A 27,716-nucleotide genomic window follows, 5' to 3' on the forward strand; every position below is an offset into this window, starting at 1 on the left:
TTTACATGGACAAAACAAAAATTTTTATTAGCAAACAAGTAAAGATTCATCATCACTGGTATTGTTTTCAGAGAGGGAAGTAGATGACTGTAACATTGGCACTTCCACAGAATGGCAACAAGCTGCATGAACACCCAAAGGCTCCTCCTGGTATGAGTTAGGGCAACATTGGTTTTGTCCATTCACTTGGATATGAACATTCATAGGGCTGTCTGGATAACCAGACTCCCACTTTTTTAAGGGTAATCTACATGGATCTTCACTCAGTGGATGACTTCCACTTAAACTACTGTCCTCTGGGACAGTCCTCCTGGATACTGACCCTCCATGGATCGTTTCTGTAACACTTTCAGATAAAGGATCTCTGAAAGCCTTTCCTGTATCTGCTTTACTGCACTGCTTAAGCTCTCTGTCAGAGTCAGCACTTAAAGATTTATTGGTGTGTCCAGCCTCAGGCTCTGCATGTGCTGCTGTGCAAGTATTTGGCTGGAAGGTGCTGGAAGGCGATGGCTCTGTGATGTCAGTCTCTGGCTGCAGGCTGCTACATCCAGCTTCTTGTGGGCCCCTGGCCTGGCCATTGGCCTCTGAGCTGGCTCCTGCTGGGGAAGGGGGAGGGCTCCGAGCAGTCCCACCAGCACTGCTGATGATGCCATCCCCCAGCGTGGTCTGGGAGGTGCGGGCAGGTGTCAGCAGGGGGATCTGTCCTCTCACCCGGGGTCTGTGGAAGAGCCTGCTCCAGAGCCTGCCCAGGCGCCGCCGGGACGAGCTGCGCCGCGAGGAGTGGCGCCGCATCTGCCTGCGCATGGCCGTGCGGATGTTCTGCAGCACAGAGGCCTGCAACACACAGGAGAAACCAGCATTTCACACCACTCCAGACATGGCTACACCCTGCTCTCCCCATGAATATCTCCACTTTGCCACAGTACTCAGACTCCATCCCTGTGCTTGCTTCTTAAATGCCTATTATCTAACAAACTACTGGAGAACACCAAAGTGGCGTTCACATTCTCTCAAGAGAGAGAGATCATTCTCTCTCCCAGGTTTTTTCCTGGAGAAGCTCAGAGAGAAGAGAAAACAATTCTTATCTCTACTTGCTGCTCCTGTTGTTTTTGCACATGTAGAATGTGTTAGGAAGATTGTTTACCTGAAGGGATTTGGTAATTGAATTCTGGTGATGGTTGTTTATATTAATTAACCAATCACTCAAAGCTGTGTTCTGGCTGTCTTGAGACAGTCAAGGGGCTCTTTTTTAGTATTCTTTAGTAGTAGTATTTTTTGTAGTATAGTATATATATTCTATTCTATAGAATATAGTATAGTATAGAATAGAATATAGTATAGTATATATATTCTATTCTATTTGTAGTATAGTATATATATTCTTTGTAGTATAGTATCTCTTTAATATAATTTAGTATTAATGTAATATAATATAGCTTAATAAAGCAGTTATTATTTAATATAATAACTAATAATTTATTAGTTATAAGTTATTAATAAAGTTCCGCTTTCTGAATCAATGGTGTCAGATGCCAACCATTCCCTGCATCAGGGGCTCCCTGCATTGTACAACCAAAGACAGCTCTACCTGTACCAAAAGACTCTCACAGATTCATAGAATGGTTTGGCTTGCAAGGGACCCTAAAGATCACCTAATTCCAAATTCCCTGCTGTGAACACCTCCCAGTAGACCAGGCTGGTCAATGCCCCATACAACCCAGTCTTGAACACTGCCAGGGAAGGGTAGCCACAGCTTCTGTTCCTTACAGTGTTTCCTTTATGAGTTTCAGCTCTACTTCCCTGCCCAGGAAGTTAATTTTCCACTGGAGTAACAAACTACAAGTGTTTTATCACATTAGGAAACTGTATCTCAGATGGGTACTTCTGACACCATAAAGGAGTTTTCTGAGTACTTAGCAATGAAATAGAATGACTTAGTGGCTTGTCAGTGTAATTTACCTGCAAATGAAAACCAATCATTTTGGAAAATTAACAATTTTCCAAAAATCCTGCCAGAGACTTTATTTTCTTATAATTTCAGGTGTATTTACGGTTTCAGCTTGAAAAGCCTTTTTCTTCTATCTACTCTGTGACCTCTGTCTCTATTCATTCTGTCTTGATGTACAGCAAAAGTGATTATCACACTGCTGCTTCCCAACAAATACATTCAAAATATGTTCAAAATATCTATAAAATATATAAATATGTTCAGAACTACCCACAGCAAGAACTGTGGCTCTTCAGCTTCATGGAACATATACACATTTTTATATTACTTCCATATAATTAGCCACTGAAATACAGTTCCAGATTGATTGTATCTAATTTATAGCAGTTTGGCTGCTGGAATATTTATTGGCAGGTGTCTGCATACTTGTGATGCATTGTAGACAGGGAAGTCTTCAACGGGGGGGATGAGTCCTTGTGCAATCAGCTGGCCATAGGAAGGTGGAGCCTCCCTCCGCACAAACTCTGCCTCCAGCCGCGTCATCTGAGTCTCGAACGCTCTGCAAACAGAAGCACACAGGAAACATGGAGCACAAGAGAAGCACACAGGAAACATGGAGCACAAGAGAAGCACACAGGAAACATGGAGCACAAGAGAAGCACACAGGAAACATGGAGCACAAGAGAAGCACACAGGAAACATGGAGCACAAGAGAAGCACACAGGAAACATGGAGCACAAGAGAACCACACAGGAAACATGGAGCACAAGAGAACCACACAGGAAACATGGAACCCAGCAGAACCACACAGGAAACATGGAGCACAACAGAACCACACAGGAAACATGGAACCCAGCAGAACCACACAGGAAACATGGAACACAGCAGAACCACACGGGAAACATGGAACACAAGAGAACCACACAGGAAACATGGAGCACAACAGAACCACACAGGAAACATGGAGCACAAGAGAACCACACAGGAAACATGGAGCACAAGAGAAGCACACAGGAAACATGGAGCACAACAGAACCACACAGGAAACATGGAACACAACAGAACCACACAGGAAACATGGAACCCAACAGAACCACACAGGAAACGTGGAGCACAACAGAAGCACACAGAAAACATGGAACACAATAACAGTTTGTCCTGCCTCCCTCACACTAATGTATAAAAGTGTTGCCACGTTTCTCTTCACAGAGAAAAGCAAGGCACACTTCTTCCCAAGAATATTTCTGGGTTTCATATTCTTTGAACCTCAGAGAAAGGAAAAACAATTCTTATCTCATTTACTGCTCCTGTGTTTGTTCACCAGTGGAGTGCATGGTGGAAGATTGTTTACCTGAAGGGAATTGATAATTGATTCTGGTGTGAGTGTTTTGATTCACTGACCAATTGGATCAGCGTGTGTGTGTGTCAGGACTGTCAGCTGACAGTCATGGGTGCTGTGCAGCTGGAGTTGAGTGCTTGGCAGGTTCAGTTTAGATGTAATGTAATATAATATAGAATATTATAGTATAATAAAGTAATTAATTAACCTTCTGATAAGATGGAGTCCTCCTCATCGTTCCTCTCCTTTGTCAGGGGCAAAAATATCTACTATATAAAAGCACTGCCAAAGGGCTCATGCTAGGAGTAAAACCACAGAGCTTCCACTAAGCTCCATGAAAATCTTATCAGGATGAAAAAATAAACAAAAGGACTAAGAGTACAGGGTATAAACACAAATGAATCAAACCAGCAAACTCTCTAGTGCAGTCTCAGGTTGGACACTGTGGCAACTGAAGTTTTTTCAGCTGGCCAGTAATTGTTGTGCCAGTAACAGCAGTAACTTGTTCAGCAAGGGCCCAAAGGTTATTTTTGGAAAGACATTAAGAACTGGAAACAATCACACAATAGGGCAGCTTGCAGTTGCAGAGAGGTTTGCCAGTCCTGCCAGAAGAGAGGCTCTGAAGTTCCCACCTTAGGACAGCAGGTCCTTAATCATGCAGATTTGATCAGGAGAGAATGTAAAGCACACTGTTTAAAACACAGTGTCAGCAGCATAGCACAGAGCTGGTGCACTTGATGAGATGGGAACCACAAAGTCTCTTATGACTCCTACAAGGCAGAACGCCACTTCTCACAGGCAAAGAAACACACACACCACACCCAGAATGAGGCATTCAGAACCAGAGCAAAGGAGCACAGCTTCTACCATGGACAACTCCCACTGAGAATAGGCCCCACCAGAGCAGGACATCATCACTTTAAGCAGAACTGAGAACTGGAGTATCTGGGGAGGAATGAAGGGTTGTTCAATTCAGATTCAGTGAAGACTTCACTGTAGCAGTTCAGCATTCAGTTTTTGGCTGGGGCATGGGGTTTGTTGCAAGGGGATGAGAAGGAAAAGGCAGATTAGGTCACAAACAGATTCTGCCATACTGCACAATAACCATGTACTTCTCACAGAACACAGAAGAGCTGCTATTTCCACTCACTACTCCCAGAAATCTTCTCTAAGCCTAAGGCAGTGAAAACTATTTAGCTGTCATCAGGTCCTTGATTTGATTTCAGTATTTCGCAAATTCTCTGGTTAACAATCAACTCTCTTTTCCTTTTACCAAAACAGAAAAAACCACCACAGCTGTAAAAACATCAACAAAGCAAAACTTACCTGTACTCCCTGGTCCTCAGAGAATATAATTTAAATGCACAACCCAGTGCTATGACTAGCAGCAAGCCACACACGAGACTGCCAATGAGAGCAGCTGTGATGACCTTCCTGGGGACAATCACCAGGCAGTTGCGTTCATCACTTCCATCCTGGCAGTCTTCTTGGCCATCACAGCGCCAGGTCTCAAAGATGCACAGATTTGTCCCACAATGGAAATTTCCTGGCTGGCAAGTAAAGCAGTTTTTTTCATCTGAGCCATCTGGACAGTTCTTCTGGTTATTACAGCGGTCAAGTATTGAGTAGCAAAGCCCACTGTTTCCTTCACATGGGTATTCATTCTTCTGGCAAGCAGGACAGTTCTCCTCATCCTTGCCATTGGGACAGTGCCACCAGCCATCACAATGCTGCTTATCTGTGAAACACTCCTCATCACTTCCACAGGGGTGCTCCCAAGGAAGACAGTAGCCTTTCACCTGATACGTTGCATTGAATCCATGGCCAGTGCTCTTGGAGCGGGCATGGTAGGAGACAGTGAGCTGGCCCTTGGATGACTCCACACTCACAGAATGCCTGTTGTTGTGGTGTGAGAATGTCTGCATTAATTTATCACCTCTCTCTCCAATGCCATCATACACCTTCACATAGTCATTGTAGCCCAGCTGCAGATCGAGCTGCAGCAGAACGTGCCGGTTGTCCTGCGTGTCCACATACCACGTGCAGCGAAGGTCTGACCTGCTGTGGTCAGCACGGAATAAGTCTGGGGAAGCAAAAGATCCATAAAAATTCCCCAGCCTTTTGCCACAGGAAAGATCAGGACAATTATCTTCATCAGAACCATCCCCACAGTCTTTAACTGAATTACACCTCAGCTCGTTCAGCAAGCATTTGGTGGAGTGCCCTGTGCTGCACTGGAACATTCCTGAGGGACAGATGCTGGATGGAGGGTCTGTTGGAGGGACAGTGCAATTCTTCTCATCTGAGTTATCACCACACTCATCCATGGAATTACACTTCCAGGTACTGGGAATACACTTCCCATTTGCACAGTGGAATTCATCTGACTGGCACGCAGACTGACCTATCTTTCCTGTGAAAGAGGATAAGGAGAAAAAAATCAGTACCAAAACTTTTGGAATGATCTGATATCACTTTTCAACATCTACTACCATGCATGTCACAAGCTAATTAGTCAGGCCAGTACACTTCAGCAATACAGTTAAAAAGCCACATGCAAATAATATCAGTGTTGATATTACTTTACAGTCATCAATGGCCCAAGATGCTTGTCAAAAAAAAGTTTTCCTGTCTTCCAAGTTTTCCCACAGAGAGTATGAAGTGAAGCCAACAAACCCCCAAGATTTTACCTCTAATATAAGAAAGGCGAAATCCCTGAGCCTGTCCTGAGCTTGATGCATCTGAGTGAAAAAATATCCACACGTGGTCCCTTGCAGAGATGAAAGATGGAGGTATGGAAGATCCACACACTTTGTACTCCTCCCTTTTGGAAGATGGGCCAATCATCAACCAGTCTACTGCACACTTCTGAGAGTCTTCCAAATCAAAGTTCTTAAAACTGTTCAGAACAAAAGAAAGCACAACTTACAAAGAGGAAGTGTCTGGAACAAAACCCAACAGAGAAAGAACAGACTCCAATGGCTGACTTTCTGCATCAAGCAGTGCTGACATAAAGGTATCAATTCAAAGGTAATGAAACATCCACCTTCTATATCCCACCTTGAGTATACAGAAACAAAGCACATCCCCTGATTTGGAGAAGCACCCATCTCACAAAAATAAACATCACACCAAAGTAGCTCCAAAAGGTGAAACAATGAGTCCTCTTTTACTCAGTCCTTAAATAAAACTGCTTCCTAAAATACAGATATGAGGAAAAGCAAAATTCCAGAATACATTATACAGAAAGTAGATTCATGTCACCAGTCATTTCCAACCATAAAAGCTATGAAACTAGGGATGACAGGGTTGACTACTGTCTTGGAAAAAGAACAATAGAAAGCAATGCAAAGGACCCTAAAGCACTAAGTATGAGAGACAAATCCACTCTTGGAGCCGTGGATGGGCAAGGAGAGACCAAGAAGAGAACAGGGGTGGAAATGGAACCTAAAATCTAACACCATTATCTTTTAATTCAAAGATTAAAATATTCCCTTTCTGGGAGTGCAAATGCAGAGCAAACAAGACTAGAACACAGTCAAATTTCTAGCCCTTCTGCTGACACAACCCAAGTGATTATTCAGTAGCAGCTGATCTGGTGCAAAGAGGAGCCCTGACTGTTTGCAGAACACTGAACACAACTGGATAATAATCCCTACCTGTGGCTCAGGAACCATATGTGGTATTTGTTCTCTGATGAAACAGATTGCATTTGTATGCAGCAATCTGCAATGACAATAGCAGATTGCAGACTGCACAGAAAAGCATACTCATTAGGAAAGGGCACACTGTTCAGAACACTTAGAAATGAATTTTGGTCCTTTTTTATGTAACTCAGCTACACCAAATTAACTTGGGAGAAGTTGTGCATACTCCATGCAAATATCTAGACAGAATTTTCAGAAAGGCAGAAAAGCTGTTGTAAAATACAGAACTCTTTCCCTAAATGATTTTTCACAAAATCAAAGACAAATTCTTTGAAAAAGAAAATGGAAAGAATTTTCTGATATCAATGTGTATTTACAAAAGGCTGTCAATGCCTGCCAGATCTTGTCCTTTGAAGCTGAAAGGGAAAGAACAACAAGTATATAAACTAGTTAATTCATTTAGGCAGGAGACTCAGCCTGCCCACACCTCTAGGTCCTGCCAAACACATTGGCTTAATAACTCTCAAAAATAATGTTATCAGCAAGAGCATGAGAAGTAGGAGAACACTGAATGTGCTAAGTTAAAATGGAAATTAAGAGATGACAAACAACATATGTGCAAGGACATTCCACCCAGAAATGTCCTTCCTCTTCTTTCTCCCACCAACCTCTGTGTGTCTTCCCAGCTGTGAAGAAATATTCCCACAGCACTTAATTCTTTGCTATAAGCAATCCCATCAAGCTTCTGAAAGCAGCATATTTTGCAGGGAAGTTTTAGATGACTGTGCAGCCAAAATAAAAAGATTTCAGTACTCAGCCATTCAAAGATAAACAGAGTATTTCTGTTACAGGTGTTCTGCATAAAATGTTTTAATGACCAAGAAGTGAACAGCCACTGCACCATGAAAAGGAATTATCCAAAGCATCAGGGAAACTATAGGTACTCACATAAAGTTTGTTTTTTATGTGAGATGTGAGCCAGCATTACTGAGCTACCACACCAATTTTGCTCTCTGTAACTGATTTTGGCACCACACATCATGTAAGGTTTCTATCATCTACTAGGAGGATTGTTCATAGGAATTTTTAAATGAAAACTTCTTGACTAAGTGTTAGAAATACCCATATGCCCAACAACAGATGTTCTTAAGAAAAGGGAACAGTCACTAAATCAAGAAATGGAAACTCAAAACTGGGGAAGGGGGTGGGGGGGTGGAAATAACTAAAAAATTTCTTTTTGTATGTTACAAACAAGTTCACATCTTTTGGTGCTTTACTTTTGCAGTTATTTTAGATGTACCATAATGACCCTTAGAGATGCAAACAAATTGTTCTCCTATCTTACCCAGCTCCCAGCACTCCAGCTGGGTCCCACAGCCACTCATTTTCCTTGCCCTGCTGAAAAGAGCTACTTTTGTCTATCAAGTAAATAATTCAGCCACAGCATGGTTGCACAACACAGACTGCACAACCCACAGGAAAATTTGCCTATACAATAAGCTGTCTATAACTTACTTTAAAAAGCACTTCTTTCTAGAAAAAAAAAAGAAAAATATTTAACACTTTCAAGATTTATACAAAGGAAGAGTACAGAAAAGTCAGCCACGTGCACATACCTTGTTTAAAACTCCTTTGCAGATGACAGCAATACTCTCAAGAGCCTGCATTTGTGTACAATTAATACCTTTTACTTGCACCTTGGAAATCTAGTACTGTACATTGCTAATAAACAGCTTTTTTTGGTTGTGGAAGAGGAAGAACCTTTAGTTCCAGCTTCCAATGCAAAAGCCCAGGCATACAGAGGATAACTGATTTTCCTGAGTGTCACTTGTGGATCTCAGATTCAGAGCAGAATCCCACATTTCTTCACTGACAAATCCAAACTTCAGCCACGGAGTACAAGGGTGATGAGGCAGAGCAGACTTGCAAGGAAACATTGTGTTTAATAGATGCCCTAAGAACACCATGCCTCTCAGAGATACACAAGCTACTGGGAAAAATACCTTGGTATTCAAAAAGGGAAATACAGAATATTCACAAGAACAAACTCTCTTACAAAAACAAACATCTTAATCCCAAGTGCCCAGAAGTTTCAAACACAATTTCTCTGTGTATGCTCTAGTTCTGATGTGAAGTTTTATTGTAATAGATACCACAGCAGTTATAGAATTTCTTCTGCTAAGAGACAAAGCAAAGTCAAAGCAATTATGTTGTCCCTTATGCAAACTAATCAACAGATGTATTTTCAACAAACTCTCCTTTGATTAAGGAATTGTCACTATTTCAGCACCCTTTTAAGTTATATTGCCCCTAGCAGAACCATATTTTTCCTCATTTACATTGATGGTGATTTTACAAGACCAAAAGCATTATATATCTGAACAAGCCCTCACCACAAAGAACACTGCCTTCTAAAGAAATATGAAAACAATATGAATACATATGTTTGCACTGGTAACTACATAAAATTTGGCTTCACTTCATAATGCATTTGTGACAAGGTTTTGTGTTAGAGGTTTCTGCCATTCTACTCTGACATTAAGTAGCCAACTGATTTCTTTTAGCCAAGACTCCTGAATACTGCACTCAGTCTCTATTGCTTTACTTCTTTCATCATCTCTAATTAGATCTAGAGCTGCTCTGTTATATCCTCTGAAGAATAACTTAATCCTGCTACCCACAAAACATTTGTTTATTCAGCTGAGCTTTGTCAAACTGGAATGCAAATTTTTCCATCAAAAGGATTGAATGAGTATTGGTATACAGTGGAAATACAGGACAAAGACTTGTGCTTGTACTGCTTGTAGGACTACACAGCCACTGTAGAGTCTTTGGAAAGTACTCAAGCCTGTAGTTACTGATCTTGAGGGAAGTCTCAGACCTTCTGTATGAAAAACTACATTTTTTGTGCCTAAAACAAGAAGCAGGAGCCATTCTGAAACAGAGAGTACTCATGTATAATATCATCTGTATCTCATGCAGCACCAGCCAGTACCACAGTATTTTTAAACACCTTGGGCAGGGAAGCACAGGATTTGAGAGGAAAAGCAAAGACAGCTCTGCTCAGTCCCTGATCCTCTGCAGCAAAGCCCTCTGACAGTTCTGCAGGAGTGGAACAGGGACCCAGGGGTCCATCCTCCCATGCAAAGTGCAGGGCACAGGGTGTTCAATAAACTCAATTACAGCCTTACCCCCCTGCAACCCCTGCTCCTCCCCACAGCTTCACTTACAGAGCAATGCTCCCTGCCCTGGCACCTGGTGATAAAGGGAAGAGAAGCTGCCTTTCCTCCAGGCCTCTTGTACTCTCCACAAGCAGAACACACAGCCCTGGTTCACGGGGCAGGGAGAGGAAAAGCAGTAAAACATTGGTAATTCCAGCACCAGAGCTACAATGTAAACAAAACACAACACCCATCACTGAACATCCTTTAAAATGGCCTGGCATTAGGCTGTTCTCACTGCCACCTGTGGATCTCCAAAGCAATAACAAAACAGAAATATAGCAGGAGACTGCTGTAAAAGATCAAAATTACTGGACCAAAATTTGCAGGTTTTGTTTCTCCTGAAAGATGCTCTTGTCTTGCTCTTGGAATGTCTCTTCCACATTTTTATAGAGAAGTACAACAATAGCCAATTAAACACTGGAAGTATTCAGAATTTGAGGATCAGAACAACTCAATGTGAACTGAGAAATGCAGCACTAAGTCTTGTTTTTACTGAATTCTGCAGAAATCAGTAAACTCGTCTGATTCTTTTTCCAGTGAAATGATACTGAAATAGAAGTTACCTCCAAGGGTGAGCAAACCTCCAGGAGTTTACAGGAAATTACACTCTTAGTCATATACATCAGATTTTGCCTATGTACTCACATGAAGTAACAGCCTCCAATGGTATCTCCCTATTATCTATTTTTACATTGCTGGAAAGTATTTCATTAAACCAGACTACCATAAACACATTAATAATCTATATATATGAGAAAAATGTGCTTCCTGCAAAGCTAATGCTTAGCAGAGCTTAGTTTTTTGCCATCTGCACTGAAAGGAACAGTAGCAGCTAGGGAAAAAAAAGTACTTCTATAAATAATGTAGGGAATTCTCCACAACCCTTTCAGTAATTTAGGCACGAGGGACTACAGATTAAAGAAAAAGAAAGCTTTCTTAGTAACTGGGAAAGGACAAACATGGGATGCAAAATCTGAATGAAAGCAACTAGTAAATAAATAAAAAAGTAAACGTCCAATTTGGCCCTCTCAACTAATTTTAAGATTGGAGAATAAATATTATGGATAGGTCAGTAAAGCACAGTCCCAAAATAAAACCAACCAACCAATTAAGCAAAAAAAGTTATTTCTATTTGCCAACTTCTCACAGAAAGTGTAGACTGTGAACAACTGATGACTTAATTGGCTCATTAAAAACTTCTGTTTAACCACTGAAGCACAAGGACCTGAAGTCAGGAAAGCTCCATTCTGCTCCCAGCTCCCAAGCACAGCTAACTGCACAACCTTAGACAAGAGACACTGCCTAGGAGGGGCTATTTCCTCAAAGGCTGAGCAAGTAAATTGTGAGGTTTTCTCCAATTAATGTCAAGTTCTGAAACATATGAATTTGGTAAACAGACTGTGAAGCAGTCCCTTTAACTCTTCACACAATTACAGACCAGCAAGAATACATTAACAGACCTCAATTTTATGCAGAAATTCAAACTCAAATGGTATCTGACAATTTCTTTTTTTCAAAGCCACTGAAGTGAAAGCCAATGAAGGTGATCCCCTCACCTCAATTAATAAGAGACAGCTTGAGTGGGTCACTAAGTAGATTGCTTATCAAAACTCTTATCTTGAATTCTGAACATGAAGAACATTTTACTTGCAGTCCCCTAAATTTCAGTAATAAAATAATAAATTTATACTCCACCCACACCAGGGTTAATTACAACCATCAAGTAACAGCAACTGCTAAACAATTTTTTTTTCATATATATGAACAAACATAAACCTATAAAGCCTGTAAATGATGGTACAGAGGCAGTTACTGCATATGACACCTCTATATGATCTTACATGGTTTTATGTAATCCTCTGTGAAAAGAAGGACAAAAATAGAGAAAATGGGTGGGAAAATCAAGTAGTTTCCAAAACAATAACTAGCAACTGATCAGCTGAATTTGAAGAGACATAACTTAGTCCTGGAAAACAGTGGCTACAGGCTTGTTCACAGTCTCAATAGAACCATTCCATCAGACACACACACCTGAAAGAAAATATTGAAATGTGCATACAGAGTGGTATAAGCACAAAGAACATATACTTCCTGTTCATGGGAAAGCTCCCTCAAGGATTTATAAAAATTAAACTATAAAGCAAAACAATAGGCATGGAAATGTGAGGATATGAAGAAAATCAATATACACATGAAAGACAGACATTAAGACATAGCTTCTAAAGGAGATGGGCACAGAAGCCAGCATCTTACACACAAATGTAGATCTGGTCACTGTTCTACTGAAAGCTGATGAAAAAAATAGGTTTATAAAAAATAACCAAGTGCAAACAGTTTAGAAATTCAAAATACTTTCAATTGCAATTTTATCCCTTAATGGCTCCTGCTGTATCTCATTTTATATTTCTCTTATATAACACTGCTGTCTTGTTGTCAATGAGAATTCAAGATCAAAGGAAGTGCATACTGTGTAACACAACACAAAGGAGATGGGCTTTTCTGAAACCTTTCAAAATGCAGATGTTAGCACAAGAACTGTGTTTGGTTTTCCTAGGAAAATTTAAAAAGCTACTCTTATGCCCTTACCAATACACTGTTAGAATAAGAAGCATATCCAACTGGAAAGCAGAAAACATGTCTGCATTTGAAACCTCCTAGTCTAAGCAAGTCAGCTCCTTCTTTGACATCCTTGCCATTGCAAGGGTAACAGCCTTGTCAAGGAACCCTCAGATGCTGTAACATTCTGCATTTCATACCCTGGGGTGAGTCATTCCAAGCACATTTATAGTCCCAAACACACCACCACAACACCAGTCGCTGGGATGTAAACACGTTGTTTCTATTGTTTGCATGTGCAGAGGAGGGCAGGATGTGGCTGTGCATTCAGTGAGAGAAAACAAATCCATTCAGAAATCTTGCAAGTCATATTGCTGTGCACACATCTAAACTGTACACACATTATTACCAGCTGCCACCCCTCATAGGTTGTTTCTCCAGCCTCTGTTGCACTCACACTTGCAGAAGAGAGACCTAATTCTAACTGGACTCTGGGATGTTTTCATAGCCTAAACTGCAGCATTATTCTCCAGTCAAGTCCTGTCTCTCATTCTCCTGCTTTCTCAGTTTCCAATAATTTCTGCTTTGAAACAAATTCCCCACATCCAATGTAATGTAATGGGGTTTAAAAGCATGTTTCTATTTAGGAATTTCAAATGCTGGCAGGTATTCATTTCATGACTTTTGGTGAGTAGTTCCTATTTTGAACTATGGATGGTAGAGCCTTCCTATTTTCCATCTGTGGCAGATTTGTTTTCAATTTCTGAGCATCTGCAGTTGAAGAGGTTTTGCAACCCTTTTAAGCAGCTGAGCAAAGAATGAGCAGATGGTGTCAAATGTAACAGTACTAAAACCCCCCCAAAAAAACTTTTCCTAGGTTTTATTTTTTAAGTAAGAAATTTTTGGCTCATAAAGGATCCCACCACTAGCCCAGAGAAATTAGGCACATTCACAGTATGATATATTATATCATACCCTAAACATTCTTAACAAACCATTTGCAGTACATTGTAGTCTTTATTGAACAGCATTTTTCTAGAATTGAGCCGAAATTGTACCACAAATGCTAACTATTATTTGATTTGTTGGAAATAAATATTAAGCAGGAAAACATGTGTCTTTTGGTAAACAAGTAACAATTAGCAATAATTATCTTCAACTGTCTATTAAGCATAGCACCATTTCAAGACGTTGCTGAAAATGGTATTTTTTTCTAAGAATTTTACATGCCCACTGAAGCTGTTGCAGGTTTTATAGCCTTCACCTACTCCTATTTATAAGCAATGAAGGGAAAGGGGACTATATAATGTGAGTAAATATATTGCTGTTTCCCACTCCCTCAAATGTCAGGGGTATGTGAAATCTCACACAGGCATTGTGCAGATAAATACATTAAAAGACCACAAGTGACCTCTGTAATCACAGATGCCAGAAGTAGCCTACAGAAACGAGCCACAGTGAAGCATTTTTAATTAGAGAGAGGTGCCCAACCTGGAACCATGTTCCAGTGTAACCAATTTCAGCTCTCTTTGATCAGCCAGTGCCTCTGAAGACAGCCTCACATTGGTCTACCAGGTAAACTCCCATTTTGTTTTGTTTCAGCAAAGCAATCCTTTACCTCCACAAATATCCCAGCATACCTAATTGTTATCATGTCTCCATGATCTCCTTGGATGTACCAGCTGCAGTTTATGGCTGGAGGATAGTTGGATGGCCAGGAAGGACTGTAGATGACTCCCCGTCTCTCTGTGTGCTGTTCCAGCTCTCCACTGCAAGCAGCTGATAATAAGGGGAAAAATAATATTGTTAATGCTTTGCCTAATCAACAATTCATATTAGCTTCAAAGGCTTTCATCAGTTTCTGGAGACTGCAGACATATGAGAGTCAACAGTTTTATCCTCCTACTGCTCTCTTCCCTGCCCTGTTTTTTAATTAAGACACCCACACCAAGTGTAGGTAAGCATAACCTGCATTTCAATGCAGACCCAATCAATAATCTTGTATGAATCCACCACAGGCTACAATCAATATTACTGCATGGATTGCCAAGAGGATGCAATACAGAAATCCTTCTGAGCAGCCTCCCAAAGCCTAGGCAGGTCACCCAGCAAGTGAAGATGATCTGTACTAACTGGAAAGTAACTAGGAACTCAAGTTTTGTGACATGTTCCTGGACATGCTGTTTATTCTCTTAACCACATGAAGAGTTTGTAAGGGTTAAAAAATACCACCACTCACCACAACCCCACACCTCCCACAAAAAAGTAAACTGCAGTCCAATGTTAAATGTTTTCATTGAACATTACTAAAGTACTCTAAATTCCTTCTGAACCCACATAGATGGGAAAAAATTTCAAGACAGGGAAAGGAGCAAACAAGGCCAAATAAAGCTCAGCATTTTCAAAGCACATTTAGTTCTTCCTATGGAAAACAGCAGGCTATATCAAATACTTATAATTTGTAATTAAGCAATTCAAAAATGAAAATTAAATGTTCTGAGGACAAGTTGAAAAGCTGTTCTGATAAGAAAACATACTCCAAGCAGATTACAAGAGGGAAAATTCTCTGCAATGCAATAGCCATTCTGAACATTCTCCAAAAATATTATTTAAACTATTTTTAAAACAAATTACTATCTAGAGGATGGCTTGTGGACAGCAGCTGAATATTTCATTTTTGAAAGAACCTTACATTCTTGTAGCTGAAAAATACAGTAAAGGAAAAAAAAAGGTTGCCTATACCTTGTCACCTCATACACATACACATCCAAATACACTGCATTATAAATGAGAGATTTACAGTATTGTTTGAAATCCAGCCACACAAATACACCACTTCCAATTCCCAGCTGGGATCAGATTTAGCTGCACTGGAGGGATGGAGGAAGGAGTACCAGCAAAGCTGCTTGGCTGCAGTCAGGCCAGGTGGCAGGGCTGCAGCACATCCCCTCCAGGAAACCTAGGCTGGCACTATTCTGTTTGTTCACAGCAAGCACTTCTGAAGTGAGAGCCACAGGAACACAAAAAGCATCAGGTGAGTAACTTACCTGAGGCAAAACATAAAAATGCTATTATTTTTACTCTCCAGGTAGAGCATTCCTCTGAAATACAAGTATATAATTCCTACTAGCTTCAAAGGCCACAAAAGCATACAGAATACATAAATACATGAAAACATCTATTTCCAAACAAATATTTGGCAGTAATGAAATTACAAAAACAAGAACATTTTTGTTATCACGTTTCTAAAACCAGAACAGCTCCATGCCAGATGCAGGCAAAACTGAGATGCAGTTGCAATTACAGAAACATAAAAGCAAATGTAAGATCCACAGGACTTTTCAACTCCAGTTCTCAGTTTCTTTAGGTCTGTAATTGTGTTCCTCCACATACTTGTTACTGCATCAACATATCACAGTAGCAGAAGAGGACCAAGAGCTAGCAAACACATAAAGGAGCTCGAAAGGCTGCATCTCCTCACCGCCAGGTTAATAACACTTCAAAATGGGAAGGAAACAGAATCCACAAAGTGAAAGAACAAATACAGCAGACAGCACAATCCAGAGGCTTCCAGTAACACCTGTGCAAATATTACTGCTGTCCTTGTACCACTTTATGTTCTGCATTATTATCCCTTATTCATAGTACTTGCAATAAAAAAGAGTTAAAATTACACAAAACTTATTTAGCTTCCATTCTGAGGAAGTCCCACTGACAGGCTGATGGCTCTGCATGAGCACTTCCATTCACACATCCATCAGTGTAGTTAGGGGAGCTATTATTCTCCCAAATACTTGTTTCTCAGTTTTAGGAAGTAATTTCAAAGATTCTGAGCAATAGTTACTTAACTACCCCAGCTTTTTTTAAGTAATATCACTACATATTTTCCTTTTGGAATACCATCGTTTCCTTATGTAGAGGATCTGCTGTAACATCACAGTTCAGGTCTTCAGTGAGAAATGCTTTTTCTTACCAACACTGCACATCTGATATAAATGTGAGGCAAGAAAAAAACGAGTGACAAAAGGAACAGATTCTTCCTTTCACCAGAAGAACTGTAGCTGTGCAAATCTAAGGACATAGCAAGGAAAGGGCTGCATTGACACTATATGCCATTTTTGGCAGCTTATCTGACAATGGCTATTGCTGCCAATACTTTACCACGGCCTTATCCCCTCTGACACATATCAAGCTTTTCAGACTTGTCCTACTCACAATCAAAAGGACAATTGCTTAGCTCTTGCAAAGGGTCCTGATCTGAATGGACCACAAATCTGAATAAATATCTGTTTTGGTTTAAGACAATTTAAAGGAGAAGCCTCTGGGTCTAGCTATCTCCCTCAGAGGTCCAAATAAGTGATGAATGTTAGTAGATTAAGTGAAAAAAGAACCATTTTTTTTTTTTTTACTAAAAAGCAGAATAGCAATAGTCAAACTGTGGATGCAACAGTTTAGTCAGAGAGAGAGAAACAGACAACTTCCCCAAGCATCGTCCTGGGGAAGCTGTGGGAAACTGAAAGAAAAGAATTAAAACAATTCTTATCTCAAGTCTGTACACCTGCTGTTTGTGAACATGTGGAATGTTGTATGTGATGTTTATGGACAAGAAGGTGTTGTTCCTAATTAAACCAATTGTGAGAGGGGTACTGTTTGAGAACCAGTCAGGTTTTGGACGAACGATCCTGCCTATAAATATCTGAAGTTCCCAATAAAGTTTCGCTTGATGCCTCCTGAGTTTCAGAGTTAATGTCGTTGCTTCTCACCGTTCCTAATCCAACGACAACAAGAAACAACAGCAAATAACGACTAAATACAAAACTGCTCAACGCTGTGGACTCCCCAGAACAAAAAGAGACCCCAAACAAAGCTGCCGGGCACAGCCCCCAAGGTGATGCCCTGGATTGCGAGCATGCAGTCAAAGGACAAAGGGGAAACGGTGTCAGCCTTTTCTCCACCGCCCCCCTCCGTTCTCCTATCTCTCACTTGGCTTCTCTCCTGTCGGCTGGGGCCCTGCCTGAAGTTCTGTGGGTTCAGGGGCTGCCAGCTCACGGAGGTCCTTGTCCTGCTGGAGGCAGGGGCAGTCAGAGGGCGGCCGGGCAGGATGCGCTCGGCTGGCAGCGGCTGCAACCGGAGCGGGCGGCAGCGCCCTTTCCTCCCGGTGCCCAGCGCCCGGAACCGCGGGGAGGGGACAGACCGACACTGGGCTGGAAATGGCTGAGGGCTGCTGCTTCCTCCCGAGCGGCCGGAGGAGAACACACCGAGCCTGGGGCGAGAAACGGCATCGCTGCAGCTTCCCTTCTCTCCCTTATCTCCGAGCCCTCCACCACCAGGGGCAGAGAGGCTGCTCGGGCAGCCCTTGAACGACAGGCGCCAAAGCAAACTCACAGGACACACAGACACGCAAACTAGCACACAACACACAAACTCACAGCACACACAGACACACAAACTAGCACACAACACACTCACAGACACACACACAGCGCTCAGAGACACACAAACTCACAGCACACACAGACACGCAAACTAGCACACAACACACTCACAGACACACACACAGCGCTCAGAGACACACAAACTCACAGCACACACAGACACAACGCTCACAGACACACAAACTCACAGCACACACACACACACCAACTCACACACAGACACACCGCTCAGACACACAAACACACACACACACCGCTCACAGACACACAAACACACACACAGCACACACACACACACCGCTCACAGACACACAAACTCACACCACACACAGACACACAAACTAGCACACAACACACTCACAGACACACAAACTCACACACAGCACTCACAGACACACAAACTCACAGCACACACACACACACACTGCTCACAGACACACCAACTCACACACAGCACTCACAGACACACAAACTAGCACACAACACACTCACAGACTCACACACACCGCTCACAACACACTCAGAGACACATAAATTCACACACACCATACACAGGCACTCAAACACACACACACACACCACACACAAACTCACACACACCGCTCACAGACACACAAACTCACACACAGCACACTCACAGACACACAAACTCACACACACCACGTTCACAGACACACAAACTCACACACAGCACACTCACAGACACACAAACTCACACACACCACGTTCACAGACACACACACACACACACCACTCCCTGCCAGGGAACCTCTGAGACACAGGAAGGATTTCTGGGCACAGATGATTATGGGGTACACCATCATTACGAATGACACCAAGACAGTATTGCCAAAACTTCATTACACTGTTTTAATTCTACATCCACGGTCCCCTAAACCTGTTACAGCAAACTGGGGACACACACATACACCCCTCCCAAAACCACTGTAGTGTTTACCTGAACTTCACTTAATTGCCTCCTGGTTTTGATGCCTTTTTTCCCACCAATGCTCATTACTGCAGGCTTTACAAACACCAATTGATCTCCTCCCTAAAGCAGCTGCCTGCCCCTCCACTCCTTGTGCCCTGACTGCTGCAAGGAAGAAAAGGTAAAATATCCCAGCACAGCTTTCAGCAGCTCTTTTTGCACACACATAAATCTTGAAAGAAATACCTTTACTAAATGCAGCCTTCAGCGCTGACAGCAAAACAGTAAAACCACACAAGGGCAGAATTTTATACTGTTGGGGCTTCATTATTAATAAAAGCGTCCCAATTCCCTCCTCAGCTCCTGGCCATGAAGTCTGCAAAATCACACACGTGCCTAAGTACTGTGTTAATAAGTACTTAGGGCTTCAGCATGACACTGTGATTCCTTAAGGAAAACAAACAAAATCCGGATCAAATTGCCAAAACATCTAAAGGAAAGGGAAGTTCCTAAATAGAAAGGCACAGTCCTGGATTCTGAAGACCTTATCATCAGTTACAACACAAAAGAATAGTGATAACACTTTTACAACAATTCAGTGTCTTTCCACAACCTTTCTGCACAAACCTAGAAGAAAAGTGAAATCCCAATTGACTAAAAACTCCAAACTGCTTAAATTTCCCACATTTACCGTTACAGAAGAAAGATAAAAATACCAATTCCTGGACTGTCCAACCAACCCACCAAAAATCTTACTGAGATGGTGCTTTTAAAGGAAAGATAAATTATGAAGACAGACAATAATAAATCTTCCATAGTTAAAAAAAAACCCTAAACAACAAGAGCAAAAACTAAACAAGCAAAGAAAAAGAAAACCCCAAACTTAAACAAATGCCAGAAGAGATTTGAGTTCAGAGAGTTTCTGTCAAGAGGGCATAAATCTTAATGAGGGCATAAATCTTAATGAGGCTTTCTGTTACAATCAAATGGATTTCTTCTACTGTAAACAGTAGATTCCCTCTGCCAGTTAAGTATGCCACAAATATGTGCAATGACATTTCCAAAACCTTTACATTAATAATATTACTCTTATTTTTGCAAGAGTAACTGTAATAAAACATACATTAAGCTTCACCAAAGGACAGAACTGAGGATACTATGCTGTGTTGGAATACATTTCCAGACAATCCCAGACAAAAATAAATCCTGCAGCTTCACATTCTTCTGCACCAGTCACAAGGAACACATCCCAACCATCTGCTCCAGGATAAAAGACGTTTTGCACTTGCCACAAGGAACCTCCTCTCAAAGCCAAATTTTTGGCAATACACATTTCCTCAAGTAGCTCTCTCAGTATCAACAGAAACTCTCCCCAGGTTCTCACAGTGCTCCCTCAAGGGGGGCTTGCACACATGGTTTAATGCAGATCCCTTATGCCAGTGGAAAAAGAAGACTTGAGGCTCCCCTTTGCCTTGCCCAGGCTCCAGCTGGCTTCTCCTGTCCCTGATCAGAGCCAGCGAAGGCAGAGTCAAGGTTCCACCTACAGGTGGACAAAGCCTGAGCTCACGCTGCTCCATCAACAGGCCCACCTGGCTTTGAGTGAGCACAGGTAAGAGAAGCTACACAGGCATGGATCCCTCTCTTGTAATGCCCTTTGTTGATCATTTTCATCCCAAGCTCCAGTTACACCATCAAGAGACAAGGTAACTCAAAACTGTATGAAGACAAGAAAACATGAAGGCTACAGTACTCTGAGGTTTGCAGCATACTTTTGGAATAAAAGCCAGATGTTACAACTTATTTCTAGTGAAAAAAAGTGTTAAAAAGCAGCAGAGCCAACTGGAAGAAGCTCAAGGTATTTTAGGCTAGGGCAGTATCACCAGTCTAAGTAAGCAACTGTGTAATTACTTAATTTACATTCTGTAAACTCATGCATCATACACCAAACAGATGCCAAACTCCATCAAAAGCTAAAGAACCATCCAGGCAGAACATACCAGGACATAAGTGACACTCTGTACTTTTTCCAGTGAAAGAATGGAAAATACTGTCTTGCAAACAACACGTCCTGCATGGTTTATCCACACTTCCTCTAATTTAAGGCTTAATTTAAGCAGGTTACCTAATCATCAAATTACTACCTTCTCCTGATTTAAACCTTCTCTCAACCCCCAGTTTTGACTTGACCACTCAAGCTCCAACATTATTCGATCTGCTGTCCTAGAATTATTTTTCTGTTTTCCAATATCCTTTCCTCCCATCTCCCTGATTTGCCATTTTCAGTTTTAACAGAAGTTGCAGCCTCTCTGAGAATAAAGTACATCTACATGTATGACAGTGGATTGAGGGTCCTTACCACTAAGAGGACCCTGACTGCAATGTTCCCATAATGTCACTAAGTCACAGCACTGCTAGAGAGAAGGAAATTACACTAAGTGCTGTGATTCTGGTTAAATTTCCACACTGACATTCTTGAGACATTTTTAATATTCTTGTTTTAGCTTCTTCAGGAATGAGCCAGTCCCCCTGACTAGGTGCTTCCTAAACACAGAGTTTTCCTCTAAACATACCCAGCACTATGACCTTAGCCTCAAGCTTACAATTTTTATCTATCACTGACAATGATGCAGTCCATAATCCTGTTGTGGTTTAAACCCAACTGGAAAATAAACCCCACAGCCACTCCTGTCCCCCAACCCTCAGGTGAGAGAGCCCACACGCAGATTAGGGGTTGAGATCACAATTTACTGTTACTGGAACAATTCACAATTTAACAACAACCAGATGAGAAAACAATCAGTGACAGTGACACCACCAATGACAGCAGCGTGTGACAGAGGGCGATGGCCACAGTGCTCAGAGCCTGACAGGGACAGGAGTGACCAGAACACAGGGACAGGGACAGGAGTGACCAGAACACAGGGACAGGAGTGACCTGAACACAGGGACAGGGACAGGAGTGACCTGAACAGAGGGACAGGAGTGAGCAGAGCACAGGGACAGGAGTGACCTGAATGGCAGTGCACCCTCCACATGGCACCTTGGCCTTGTCCCCCTGCCAGGCATACATGGGGAGAGCCCTGGCACAGGGACAGCCACCCTGGCCTTGGGGACAGTGATCCCTGCCCTTGGGGACAGTGGGACAGCCACCCCAGCCTTGGGGACAGCAGGACAAGAATCTCTGGCCCTAGGGACAGCAGGACAAGGACTCCTGGCCTTGGGGACAGTGATCCCTCACCTTGGTGACAGCAGGACAGCGATCCCTGGCCTTGGGAACAGTGGGACAAGGACTCCTGGCCTTGGGGACAGTGGGACAAGGACCCCTGGCCTTGGGGACAGCGGGACAGTGATCCCTGGCCTTGGGGACAGCGGGACAAGGACCCCTGGCCTTGGGGACAGTGGGACAGAGATCCTTCACTTTGGCTGGCACTGGGACAAAGCCTAGGAAGACTTAAAAGTCCTACACTTCCTAAGATGTCATCGTTAGTCTGTCTTAAACAAACGTCATTTAAAAAGTCACTCTTTCATTAGAACATCTCTCTGCATGAGGAAGAAACAGTAACAGCTCAAACGAACAGTAAATAGAGGAAAGAAAAGTATGTCTTACCTAATGAGGTAACAGCACTTTCTATTTTCCCAGTCAGGAAGAGATTCACTGTGTAAAGACAGAAAAACAATGTTCAGACAAATTCTAGCAGTACAGGGTGGCAGTCAATAGTTAACCATTCCTAGGTGTTTGCTGGGGTGTTAGCACAAATGCATTCCAGTTTTCCAACAAGAACTTTGCTTATCTGCACAGGCAAGTCATGTAATCAACTATTATCCTTCACTGTAGCTAAAACAAGTCAATACACAATGGAAGTTTTGGTAGCATGTTTCAAAGATACTAAAGAAACAACTGCCAATCCATTTTAAATTATCTTCCATAGGATTAATTTTAACTGCAGAACACAGAAGAACAATCACATTAAAATGCGATTATTATCCTTAAATACTTCTCTGAATAAAGCAAAGTTTGCTCCCCCCAGGTAAATGTCACCTTGAAAATCAGCTGCTAAAGCTAACGTGATTGCCTTGGCTAAGCAAAAGCAATGCAGTTTTCAACAAGGTCCACTAATACAATCAAAACAGGATGAGGCAGTACTTGCAATACATATCTGACTTGCAAATTAAGTTCCAAAGACTCTTCACTTTCTCAAGTCTCCTCTCACAGTGTATACCATTAAAGTGATCTGGAAAGAGTAGTTATTGCCAAAGAAAATTTGTCCTGTGTCATCGTTGCTCCAGAAGTCAGCATTAACATGTAGTTCCCTATTAGCGTCCTCACACATTCTTTAAAAATTACAGTGAGTCCCACTGACTGCTCTCATTTCAGCAGTAATCAGTAATCTACAAAAATACCCTATCAGTAAAATGACAAATGCTTTAAAAAATTAGGAAGGTTTAAAACGTTACCAAAAACTTAATTTACACCATCCCAGCCCTAGAACTCACTTCGGCTTTATTTTGCATATGTTAAGTCCTAAATCTTTTAATATGTAATCTCTTGGCAAGAATTTAGTTAAAAACATCATTTAAAAATCAACAATAGGAGAAGAGAGGAAGAGAAACCGTCCCTGTTCCCAACAGTCACTTAGGAAGCAGCTGACAATTAACGCTATTTATGGCTCAGAGTGTGGGCCCCCATTGTCTTCTACCCTGTCTAAACACATCCCAAAACAATGACACTTGCCCTGACTACCTTCTGTTATAACTTAAACCAGCACAAGAAGTACTAAAGGGGTGGAAACAAAAAGCAATCCCTCAGCTTTCCAGTTCAGGCCCAGTGACATTTTTCAGTCACCACCACACTGCAGCAGCCCAGGTGCCTACAGCTGTCCCTCCATGACATGGACACACAGTTTGGATTTTCTCCTTTTGGGGGGACTGCTGCAGACCTCAGGCTGAGGCCAGGCCCTACAAAGCAGAGAGAAAGACTGCTCCTGGGGTCACTCATCACAGACTTCAGGGCTCAGGGACAAGGGCAGTGACTTCACCCTCCCTCTAAGCAGTCTTGGGACTGAGCTTTTAGGATACACAAAAGCAGGAGGGCAACTAAATGGCAGTGTATGTAATGCTACAGCTTGAGGAGAAACACACCTGAGCCACAGACTTGTGTTAATAAGCAGTATTATGATGTTCAAAGGGCCCTATCATCACTGGTTTTATTACATAATTAGCTAACATCTGTAACATATGACAATAACAATGTGCCATGTAATTATTTCTTCTTTCACAGTACTAGTTTGCTCTGTGAGGTGAGTAAGAGTACCTAGGAGCAAAAAAACTGTCCTGTACCAGGAAACAACACAGCCCTGTTAACTCTGGCAAACAGCACATCCGTTTGTGACAAACTCAGGATCACAGCAGTAACAGCAACACAACATTTCCTCATCCAGTATTAAAGTGCCACTATTTCTGTAACCATAGTAATATAGTCCTAAAGACTGAGATGAAATTAATCCGTGATTATGTCACAAATTTATATTCATGAGAAGCAAAATACTTGATTTTGCTCCAAAGAAAGTACATGAATATACTCTGCATAAGTAATATCAGCACAACTGAAAGCAGGGTTTGAAGGTACAATGTATGGAAGAGTCTGGGTCTGTACCACCATTGTAAATCTTTCTTTATGTTTTCTACCTGAACACTCCCAACAGCCATAAGAGAAGCAAGCTCTGAAGCAGAGGTTTCCTCACATGGCTTAAAAGAGGCCCCTATGCCCTTTAAATGGAGATAAGTAGGATAAAGTCAAGGGGTATAATAGAGTGGAATTAGCCAACTCAGACCTGCATTACTGAGGACTGTTAAACAGTGAGCCCCAGCTTACTACCACTAATGCAGTTATGGGCAGCCTTGCACACCACACCTGGCAGATACCTAAGAAAGAGAACCCCCAAAATACTCATTTATCTCTGCAGAAAACTTTTATTGGCTGCAGTTGCAAGTTCTTCACTCTCATTTTCAAACCCTTTCATACCAAGAAGTCAGCAAAAATAGTTCTTTAAAATAAAATCTAAGTCTCACACCAGATATTTTCCCAAGCAACTGAATAAGCTTACAGTTTCCAATACCCATTTTGCTCACTCAAGACCATGAAATCAAACGACAAGAGCACTGTTAAACCAGCACCCAGCTCTCAAAACTGCCAGAGGCCCATAAGAGAGAACAGCCATTCCCTGCTGATTTTCTTGTCTCTTGTCAAAATGGAAACAGGTGAGACACTCGAGTATTAGAAAGTTTCCTAGATGCCCTTTTTTTAAAACTGTTGAGCAGTTATGGGAAAGCCAGAAAAAAATCCCAGAAGTGGTTCAGTAGGCTTGAACTTCACGCAGGAAACTTACTGTGCCATTCATCTGGATTGCTAAATAATTCTCAGGGTGAGGTTTTCAGCTTGGAAAGTGACTATTTGGATGAAAAGGGAAATTTACATCTTGGCACCTCCAAACCAAATGACAGCTACCAGGCTTTCCCCACAGCCAGAAGGAGAGACTTCAGTTTCACTGATTCCTTCTTATTTGGTAACTTTCTATGTCCTCCAGAATTTCTCAAGAATGAGAAACAAAATGGCTTCACAAAAGAACAGTTGAAACAAACCCAATTGCAGCTTTGGAGCAGCAGTTTACAGATGAGGTCACACAGCAATGGTCAGTGGCAGTGCATTGACACAGACACCAAACACCCACACACAGCCCATGGGAAAACAAGGAAAGAATGGCAAGAACCAAAAACAAGGATGAAAGGAAAGGACAGACAAGCAGGAAGTAAAAGACAAAAATAGTTAAAGTAACAGTATTAAATTCTTATGGGTTCACTGAAGCAAAATACCTTACAAGCTTCCCACCTCTCATGTTTCTCAACTTCCACTACTGTCAGTTGTGCAAGGAATAGGAATAAAACATTCCAGCTGAAAAGAAGAGCCAGACAGTGAAATTCTAGAAGTCATAGAAAGCAGAAATCTACTAAACTTTTAGCCTGACATCACCCACACCTAAACACAAGAAGTGTTCTCACTTCAGCTCTGGAGTTTATATAACCTTTTATTATCTCATTAGTCATTTTAACAATAACCATGCTATTTATGTCAACTAATAACAGGTTTAACAAAGGTCTGACTGGGCCACAAAAAAAAACAACAACAACAACAAAAAAAAAAACCTAAATAAAATTAAAAAAAAACCAAAACACCCCCCCCAAGAAACAATAAGAAATTCAGAGATACAGGGAAATGTGTATCTTTCTCTAACTTTAAATAGGAAGTGCAGCAGACATTATCCTCATGCTGTGCACACCTTTGAAATCCCGTTAAGACTCTGCAAAAAAGAAGAGTTGTACGACCTGGATGTTCAAACAGTTTTGTAGCTTAGCTAGCTTTTTACATTGTACTTACATTAATTAAAATAGATACATTTGAAATAACACAGCAGCCTTTAAACTTCAACTTCCTACATTTTTCTAGGTAAGCGCTGATGTTAAGGAAGCACTTTTACATAAATAAGCAGTCTGGTTTACAGAACGAGAATTCTGGCCACAAGATATCCCTTTCTGATCGTTTGCATAACGAATAGTAACTGTCACTCGGGATTATTAAAAATTAACTTTAATCCACTTCATTAGCAAAGAGATGTGAGTTGAAGCATTCTGGACCAAGGAGCTGTGACAGTTCACCCAGTGAGTGTCTGGAGGGCTCAGCACAGCTCTGCTCAGCTGCTGCTGATGCGCTGCCCCAGCAGGATGCCCTGGCAGAGCGCAGGAGAGGAGCAGGGAGCTCTAGCAGCTCCTAACTTCACGTGTCCCTGTTAAACACGCCGGGCCTGTCGCTCGCTCCTTCTTGTCACAGCCAGGCGCCAACGCTTCTGCCGAACAAAAACCATCCCCTGACTGAAGGGGCTGACAGACTGGAAAGCAGCAATACGCTTCATCACGTTGCCATAAATTAACACCTGCTGAGAAGCAGAGCGGAAAGCAACGGCTTCAAGCAGAAGGGAGGGAAGAGAGCAGAATATGGCAGAGACACGGAGGGAGAGGAAATGTTTCTTCCCGCTGCCACTCAAGAGAAGGGCCGGGCAGTCCCTGACCGAGCCCGCACCGCACTCTGCACAAGCTCACAGCCCACGGAAGAACCGCTGATGCCTCCTAAACTTTTTTTATTATTATTATTCAGGGCTGTGCGAGGTTATGGCAGCGCTTCCAGAGCCAAGGGCAAGGCGACGGGTTCCGCTGGATCCGGCAGCGCTCTGCGCGGCCCCACACGGCCGGGCACGGCAGCCCGAGCGGCGCGGAGCGAGCCGGGGCCCGTTCGGAAGCGGTGACGGGAGGGGGCTCCGCCGGCACGATTCGGTGCGGGGCAGCCTCGTCCCATCCCGCGCCCCACGGTCACTTCCCGCAGGGAAGGAGGGGGCCCAGCAGTCCCCAGAGCCGGTGCCCGCCGTGCCCGGACGTGCCCCGCCGCCAGGGAGCGGCCGGGCCGCACTCACCCAGGCAGATGGCAGTGAGCGGCGCCAGCGCGCATTGACGGAGCTCCGCGGCCGCTGCCTTCTCCATGGCGGGTCGCTGTCGCCTGCCCTTCAGCGCGGGGGAACCGCGGCGGCTCCGCG

General features: G+C 42.4%; 1 protein-coding gene across 3 annotated transcripts; it reads right to left on the bottom strand.

Moving 5' to 3' along the window:
- LRP3 (LDL receptor related protein 3) lies at positions 1-27,716 on the bottom strand. 3 transcript variants are annotated; one of them, XM_066557575.1, is made up of 8 exons: positions 27,597-27,641; positions 25,964-26,026; positions 22,685-22,732; positions 14,355-14,493; positions 5,978-6,186; positions 4,614-5,700; positions 2,375-2,507; positions 1-834 (listed from the first exon to the last, which is right to left on the bottom strand). In XM_066557575.1, exons 2-8 carry the CDS (start codon positions 25,968-25,970, stop codon positions 28-30), a joined length of 2,430 nt encoding a protein of 809 aa, XP_066413672.1. In that variant the 5' UTR covers positions 25,971-26,026; positions 27,597-27,641; the 3' UTR covers positions 1-27. The 3 variants fall into 3 exon arrangements, with proteins under 3 accessions (XP_066413672.1, XP_066413673.1, XP_066413671.1); XM_066557576.1 differs by having other exon boundaries at positions 25,948-26,026; positions 27,597-27,635; XM_066557574.1 differs by lacking the exon at positions 25,964-26,026 and having other exon boundaries at positions 27,597-27,716.

Source organism: Molothrus aeneus, chromosome 11 (assembly GCF_037042795.1).
Source record: "Molothrus aeneus isolate 106 chromosome 11, BPBGC_Maene_1.0, whole genome shotgun sequence".
NCBI lineage: Eukaryota > Metazoa > Chordata > Aves > Passeriformes > Icteridae > Molothrus > Molothrus aeneus.